The 8,948-nt window shown below is 41.0% G+C and overlaps 1 protein-coding gene across 1 annotated transcript in view; it reads right to left on the reverse strand.

Moving 5' to 3' along the window:
* The window catches only part of RYR2 (ryanodine receptor 2), a 784,157-nt gene that overhangs the window by 190,991 nt on the left and 584,218 nt on the right, over positions 1-8,948 (reverse strand). Inside the window, exons 75-76 of the mRNA XM_019526720.1 lie at positions 5,591-5,703; positions 4,192-4,288 (exon numbers count right to left, since the gene is read on the reverse strand). Coding sequence (XP_019382265.1) covers positions 4,192-4,288; positions 5,591-5,703 — 210 coding nt within the window. The remainder of the gene's footprint in view (positions 1-4,191; positions 4,289-5,590; positions 5,704-8,948) is intronic.

Below are 8,948 nucleotides of genomic sequence, written 5' to 3' on the forward strand. Positions count from 1 at the left end.
GCCAACCCAAGGCTGCTCTGACCTGGCTAGCTGGCACGCATCCCCCACACTGAATCAGCCTTGTGCCCCAGCCAGCCCCATCAGTGTCTACGTGTATGATGCAGTACACTAAATAACACCACCACAGGATTGTACTTGTGTTTACAAGGACTAACCTACAGCAGCATTTATTAGTTTCCTGTGACCTAATAGGGCTGCACATTTAAACACAGACTTTACTGTGGAGCTAATTAGTCATCTCCACAGTAAATGTCTCATGTAGACCACGCCCTCTGTAGATTAATGTGAAATGTAAGACTTTTTACATGAGCTAATCCAAGATGTTCTTGTATAGCTAGGGGGATAAAACCCAAACGCAAATTTGTACATTCCTACTAATGTGGTTACAGTCCTAAAAGTAAAAGATATGAAATTCTTTAAAGTAATGCTTGGCCATGGAAGAGCAACAGGAACAAATTCAGAAACTGGCTTTTCTTTTAAAAAGCTAAATGCCAAAATACCACATTAAAGTAGAAAAAGCAAACTCAGCTAGTAAAGGGTCCTGTATTGAATCAATAAATAAAGCAAAAACAAACAAGAATAATAATTTGCACTCCAAGGATCCTAAAATGTTTATGGATGAAGTCAGCCCCTTGGTTTTTAGTTATCTCCTTCATACAGATTTAAGGATGAAGAAACTGAAAAAAATTGAGAGTTTCTGGTTTATATATATACTATATTCTGCATCAGTTTCTTTTCACCATTGTGATGGTATAAAGGGCCTGAGATTGGTTAGATGAAAATTCTATACTCAAAGGTATAGAATTTTCTATATAGAACATTATCCTTTCCTGGCCTTGTTGGTACAAAGTCTGTGACCAAACTGCTGCTGCATTCCAGCTATCCCCTGCTGTCATTCCTGTTCTTTAGGCCATAAGCTGCTGGTGATAGGTTGTTGTGTAGTATAGAACCAGGTGAATGATCAGACAAATGGTTGATTCACTTCCATCCTGTCAACTCAGTAGTACTTCATACTGATTTGATCTGGATCCAAACAGTTAGGCTAGGTACAAAAGTTACACATAAACCATTTTAAGTGATCAGAAACTGGTTTAAACCTGTAACAGAACTGAAGCTCATTGCACATAAACCAGTTTCAAAATGGCTGGAACTGATTTAGGATGAACCTGGTTGAATGCAGTATCATACTTAACTGATCTGGGTCAAACTAGTTTATGAAACTTCTGTCCCAGACCCCTTCCTGGTCCAAGTTAAATCACAGTCCTCAAGCATGCTTTGCAGCCCTATGCTGGGTTGTGCTGTCTGCTCCTGAAAAAGCAGGGCTGGACCCACCCCTAGCAAAAGCAGTGAGGGATGGCTGACAAGGGGAGGGGGGGAGGCAAGCCCAGCTGGTGATGTGGCCCAGTCTGCGAGAGTGGGGAAGAAGGACTGTCCCCCCCAGCCAAACCCCATCTGGGGTCTGGGGCCAGGGAGGGATGTTAAATACCCATTCCCCTGCTCAAATTTACTGCTGGCTGCAACTGTGAACTACAAAATCTCAGAGGTATCGAGAAGCAGAAGAAGAAGTGATGAGCATCCCTGCAGAGTCCTTCTGCTGTAATTCTGGGCTGCAGATCCCAGAGGCCTTGGGAGCAGCTGGAAGGAGGAGTGAACACAGAACCAAAAAGTCATGCTCTAGCACCCCCCGGCTTCTCCCCTGAACCACTGCAGGCATGTGGCTGCATTTCCTGAATCAAAGGTAAATGTCTTTTCATTTGTTTCAATTTAACCTTTGCAGTTTAAACTAACCTGTAAAGACCAAACTGATTCAGCCTTCAGGCTTTTTGACTGTCTGTACCTAGCCTGAAGGAGCAGGCACCTCACTTTTTATATAGGTGCAATGCCTATTTCATAGAAACTTTAATTTAGCCCGTTTGTATTTTTGCAAGTTAAATAAGTTACAGATGCTATTATCCAGAACCAGGAAGGTAAATATAATATTTTTACAGGCTTACAATGTCAATAACTATGCCTGCATAACGAAAATTAAAATTACAGTTGTCTTATCATAAAGAGATAGACATGGTAGGTGATCATACCTCTCTATTTAGCACTGGTTAGGTCTCATCTAAATATTGTGTGTGGTTATGGGCTCCATATTTTTAAAAGGATGTGGAGAAATTAGAGAAAGTCCAGAAGCAGGCAACAAGAATGATAACAGTCTTGGAATACAAGTCATACAAGTAGAAGCTGAAGGAGATAGGCATGTATAGCTTGTGGAAAAGGCACGTAAGAGGGGACATGATAGCAGTCTTCAAATACTTGAAGGGTTACCATAAGAAAGAGGGAAAGCACCTTTTCTCTTCTGCTGCAGAGAGTAGGAAGCAGACCAATTGCTTTAAGTTGTAGCAAAGTCGGTATAGGCTAGATATCAGGAAAAGCTTCTTCCTTGTTAGAACAGTGAGATAGTGAAATAGACTACCTAGGGAAGCTGCAGATTCTCCATTACTGGAGGTGTTCAAGAAGAGGTTGAAAAGACAAGGACTGGGGATGACCTAGGCATAGCTATGCCTATGTTCTGCTATGGATATTTCCCATATTCCTGGGCTGTCCTTGTTGCTGCATGGGGCTGGAAAGGAATTGTTTGTCCCCTCCACCCCTCCTGCTGCTACATGTGTCATGGTTCTTCAAGCTTCCCTGAGAGGCATTGGGTGTCGGTTTCAGTCAGGGCTGGTGATTTTGACTAGGATGGGCCGGTACTACTGACACCAGGACTTAAACTCAGAGGTTCCTGGCTAGAAGGTCTTCAGGTGGATCATCATATTTAGGATCAGGAAGGAATTTTATCCCATGCTTAGATTGGTATGGACTCATGGGGAGCTTTGCCTTCCTTTGTTGCTTCCTTTGTTGTTGGTGGCATGGGTCTTTTCCTGGGATCTCTTGAACATATATTAACAACTTTTAGAGAAGCAGGATGTTAGCCACCATGGGTCCCCTGCTTTTCCTGTGGCAAGTTAGGATGTTATGTCTGGTGTTGTGTTAAGGTTGACTGTGTAGCTTTTCTAAGAGGTAAAAAAAATTGTACAGGACCATTGAAATAATCCTGCCTCAGATACTGAGGTGAACTAGATGACCTATGGAGCTCCTGTCCAGCCCTACTTCTCTATAATTCTATGAACAATTCTTGGGCTTTTTCAAAACGGTTAAAAACTATTAAAACATCAAAAAATGATCTTAAGACATTCTTTTCAGACCTGTTAACATTAGACTACAATATTAAAAAGGAGAAAGGTTCGATTTTGTTAAAATAATGCATTGAAAGCTGGTTTAAAAATTCATTGTTTTAAACAATCTTTTGTCAAGGATTTTCTTGCTAATATTTACTGTAGACAGGTAAATGCACTGTTATTTTTTGTTGTTGTTGTTGTTCTTACAACTGGTGTCCCAGAGAGTAAGAATTGTAATCTAATTAGGAAATATTCTTATTTTCACCTTAAAAATTGAATGCATCCCCTTAAAATATGAAAAACAGCTCTAGAGAAAATTGTCTTCAACAAAAGTAATTAGTTTTTAAAACAGAAAGAAACCAATTATCCTGACTACTCATATTCATCTCTGTGAGGTATTTGCTGATCATGTTCCTTTTTCTTTAAAAGTATGCTTTAAATTTTATTTGTTTCAAAATAGGCTTCTTATACCATGAATTCAAAACTACTAAAGCAACTTAAACATTTTCTTTTGTTAGAACAGACCAGTGTGTCTCCCTACTTTTTGTCTGGAGGGAACCTTTCAAACAATGTAAAAACTTCCTTTGACTTCAGCATGTACTGGACAGACCTTCAGGATGACTGAGCTGCTGCCCCTCTCTCAGACCCCATATATTTCTGCCAGGGAAACAATTGTGCCGGGGATAAGAACACAGGGCCTCTTTAGAAAAGGCCTCTAATATCCAACAGGCTTAGGAGCAGGGCCTATAGTCTTGACTGCATAGGTCAAACAACACCTCCCTGACAGGATGATGGGATCTTTTTGGAGATTTCCTCTCCTTTAGATCTCTTCTGTGGATGTTTCTGAGAGTTGTATGACCTGGGCCAATAGTAATACTTTGGTTTTATATGTTAATTTTTTTTTACACAAATTCATGTCTGTCCAAGAGTGCATATAGATATAAGCTATAATGCAGTCGCACAGCTCTCTGAACCAAAAACATACTGCTAAGTCTTCTATCAGTTTATCTTCAAAGTAATGCTCTTCTGTTTCAATCCAAGACTTTTCATAACCTTGAAGAAAAAGATTGACAGCTCGATGCCTAAAAAATAAACAGATATAAGATAAAATTATTAATCTATTTTTTAAAAATGTGCAATGCAATTTTCTTTTTTTGGTTTATTTTGGTAGAAAATTTTCCAATTTTTTTTTGAAATGTTACCACAGGCCTTACACATCCAAGCCACTGCCACTTTCTAGGAGCCTAATCAGACTTACCCTAGTCAATTATCATGGCATGTGTACTTTGGGGAATGATGATTAAGTCCCTTATTTCCTTTTGGCTCAGGCAACAGACTAATTATTTTTTTATGGGCCTGTTACAAGCTACGTGCTGTACAGATCATACACACACATGCCAAAAATATGTTTAGCTGGACAGAGATAAAAACAAACAAAGGAAAACAAAGAAAACAACAAAACCCAAAACTAAACAAAGGATAAAAATGTTTTGGAACAAATTTAGTGCCTTTTCTTCACAGCTGCTGAGATCCTCTGGGCTATGGAAGCTGAACTACTGCTGAACTAAAAGCAGGGAGTACAAGATAAGGCTGGGAAACTATCTTGAGCATACACACTTCTGGCCTAGAAGAGATCTGCTCCTCTAAAGACCACAGCACAGCAGGGCACAGAGAATAGAGCAATGGTGGCTGAATATTGCCAGCCCACTTCCCAAAGGGAGAGTGTTTCAGTGTCTACTGGCTTCCGTGACCTTAGTTCCACAACTGGCCAATGGGCTGATAAGATAGTTACTCTTCCTTGTCTTCTTGCAGTTGTACCCCCAGGTGCACTTGTCCATGTTTTGGCTATGTAATCCATTTAAGCATAAATGTACACAAATAGAAAAGAAAAAGTATATAAAGAGGACTGTAACAGAATGGTCCCCAAAGGACAAATAATACAATGGTCATCTTTTTCATGTAGCAGCTCTATGGCTTACTATAAAAACATAACAAATCACCACATATTTTACTCGCTAAGATGCAGCTCAAAAACACTGTTATTGACACTTCGGCCAGGTACAGACATTACACAGTTATCCATATAAGTGATTGGAAACTGGTCTATGCCCATAACAGAACAAAAGTTCAGCATACACAAATGGCCTATACCCACGTTCAGCACACACAGATTGGTTTCAAAATGGTGGGACCTGGTCTAAGATTTTCACACTCCCACCAAAGGGTGAATGCATGTTCTGTTCACTGCTTACAGAAAACCACGTAATGTAGATCAATTTTATCTCAGGCTTTTTAGATGTCTGTACCTAACCTGTGTGTATTTTAGCAAGCCTACACACACACACACACACACACACACTTTGGACAAGCTTAATCATTCTTACCTTGGCAGATTATATAATGGTGCCATTCTAAAGCAGGCTACTACAGCTCTCTTTCTCTGTTTGGACAGCAATTTGTGCCACACTGCCTTTTTGGACCTCTGAGGATGCTCCACCTAGTATACAAATTACACAATGAAAAATAAACAGTATGTGTTTTGTGTAGTGACTGATTTTTAATAAAACAAGTAAACTGGGCACACTTGGAATGACAGTAGCATAAATTGGGTAGGAACTGGGGCACTAGCCCCAGTTACCAAACCAGAGCAGACACAGGATGCAGTCTTCGCTGCTGCTGCAGCATCAACCTGTGTTCGGAGAGCTTGTGCTGAGAACCTGACTCAACTGCAGCAACACTGGTGCAAGGAGGTAAGCATGTGCCACCCCTGTTACCAAAATTTAAAGTTATGCTACTGGAGAGCCCCACTTTGATAAGATAAGAGATAAAAGAGCAATCACAAAAATTGTGTTCCCCGTAGGATTCAAGTAGTCAGACAAATGTTATGTGAAACTCATGATAAAAGCAAATCAAAATGAAAATTAAAATATTTCCTCATAAATTTTCTGTATTTCTCCACTTTTTAAACACTACCCACTTTTCCTTTATTGCTGCTCCAGCAATCAGACTTTTTGAGCGTATATCAGTGCTCTTAGATAGTCTTGGAATTCAATGAAAAAAATTTCCCTATTTTTATACTTTGGCACATCTCTTTCTGGCCTACAGGTGCCACACCAATCTTCTTAATTAGCTCATTTTTAGTTAAACTAATAAGCTAATACTAACGGTGCACAATGTGCTAGATTCCCTCCTACCTATTAGGCATGGAAGTGGAAGTGGGATAGAGTCTAGCCCTAGATTCTACACATAGGTGCTAAATGGGATCTTATTCCATCCTAGTCAAGCCCCTGAAAAAGTGTAAACTAAAAAAGGGGGTGGGTCCTCCTTTACCTCCTCCTCGCTACTTTCTTGTGACTCAGTCTTAAGGACGGTATGTTACAAAATGGACACAATGTAGATTTTTAGCACTCAAGCAGGGTGGAATAGAATCACACATAGGTTCCTAAATTTGCTTGTGTGCCTAATAGATGGAATAAAATTTGGCCCAGTGTGGCTGGCAGTTCTGAAAAGAAATTAACTAAAACACATGTAAATGATGCTGTCCACCCTCCTTAAGGCTGAAAGTCTAGGATGAAGATAAGTTGAAACAAAACAGCTACCTGGGTTGTGAGTAATAGAAACTAATATATCTTTCTCTGTGTCTTATAAGTTATATTTGCTCTTTAAAATAGTTCATTCTCTTCAAATCTATGTAAACCTCACTCAAGAATCAATCTTTTCTCCATCTGTTTCAGATATCAAGGTCATAAGGCTTCAGTGTGCCACAGTTAGCAGTCTTCTCTCTCGCACATTATCAAAATGGACAACAAATGTTAAAATATCACCATCAAAGAAGATATTTCCTTCATAATTAAACTAGCCATGCTACTTTAAATATATAACAAGGATAATATTTGCAAGGGCTTCAGAGAAAGCAGCCATCAAAGTAACTTAGTCACTTAGTGAAACACTCAGAAAAAAATCCACAAACACACTCCTAGGAGCTGTGAATACAATTACTTAATTAAACAGTCAAGGAAATTGCAGAGCATTCAGTACAAGGGAGAAGAATTAATCTGTAAAAGGTTAACATCTATAATGTCCACCAAAAAAACACATAAAAATGAACCTAAATAGTTATGAGGAAAGGTACAAAACAAGCAACTATATATATCATTTACGTTAAGAGCAGAAAAACAAAACAAACTCAAAGTGTATTATCAATATGTTAGGCAAATCCAAATGTCAAATTAAAGTAATTAGTAGTATCTTCACAAACTATTATAAAGCTTTCAATACTTCCCCAAGGGAAAAATCTTCGGACCACCTTAGAAGATATCTGGAAATAGTAAAAATGGAAAGCTTATATGTGTGTAAAAGAAAAAAAAAAAACCTATCTGGTCTTTGCTGATGTAACAAAGAAAACTGTCAAAAAATTGATCAGACGAGGGAACACTCCTTGGGCACGTCCATGCATGCAAGCACATGCGCTTGCAGCAACTCAAATAGAAACAGTGCAAATTTGAGCCGGGGCTTTTTGCTTCAGCACACGTGCCCGGACATGTACTTTGTTGTGAAGCAAATCATGCCACTTGGGGCAAAATAACCCCTGCCTGGCTCCTCCCAGATCTGCAGCCAAGGGGAGCTAGAGCTCAGCGCCAGCACCTGTGCTGACCCCAGCAGTATAAAAAACTGTCCTGACCTGGCCCCATCAATACAAAAATTGCCTTGGCAAGTAGCTCAGGGCTACTCACTCTCAGGACCTTCTGGAGCCCAGCTAATTGGTACCTGGGGACACTACCCCTTGTGCCAGCTGGACTGCTAAAGCAGCCCTGAGAGTTCCCTGCACCCTCTACCCACTGCAGCAGTCTGGCAGTGGGGGCTGCTGCCTGGCTGTGACCCGCTGTGCACCTGCCAGACCTAGATGGGGACTGCACTGCCAGTAGCGGCATCTCCCCTTCTGGGCCTGCTGCCAATGGGTTGTGGCTGCAGAGTTGGCCTCTGTGCGACACTACTGCCATGTGTGCCCCCTGCCCAGCAATCTGGGCAGCTATTGCCCAGGAGGTGTTCTGGGTGTGGTGGCCTGCTTTGAACTGTCAAAGCATGTCCTCCTAGCCCCATTTGGCCAGGAAGTCAACCACAGCCAGCTGGGTCCAAGGTGCCAGCTCTGAGCAGCAAGGGTCCTGCCACTGGCCTCCCTAGCAGGAATTCTAGCATTCCCTATTTGAAAACTGAAAAAACCCTGATAAAAAATCCCAATCATTCTGTAAAATACCCCAAAATCCATGTTCTTTCAAAATTAAAACAAAAGACCACTATAAAAGAGAGAGAGAGAGACAGAGAAAGAGTAATCAGTTGTGCAACATTTTATTGATATATCTACAGTGTTAAAGCAATTTGGAAGACTACCAGTGTCTCTATCATAATAATAAAATGAACTCTAAATATATGTTTAATGAATTCATGAATATATATTTCTCTGCCCCTGCCAGGGGCTATGCCCCCCCCCCAGCAGAAAGAAAAAATAAGAAAAAAAAAAGCCTCTACTCAACCGAGAAGCAGGGGCTGTGGGGGCTCCGGGGCCCCCTGGCAGAGTTCCCCCCCACCCCAGGCAGCACAGGGCAGCAGAGCCCTGGCTGGGGCTGTCCCCCTGACCCGCGCTGTGCGGCGGGGGGGGGCACAGTGACACAGATGGCTGCCAGAACTGCCAGTAAGTGCTGTGGGGGGTTGTTGTTTTTTTTTTTTTATTGTGGGGATGCTTGG

The sequence above is a fragment of the Gavialis gangeticus genome, unplaced genomic scaffold (assembly GCF_001723915.1).
Source record: "Gavialis gangeticus isolate Ggan-Ray unplaced genomic scaffold, GavGan_comp1, whole genome shotgun sequence".
Lineage (NCBI taxonomy): Eukaryota > Metazoa > Chordata > Crocodylia > Gavialidae > Gavialis > Gavialis gangeticus.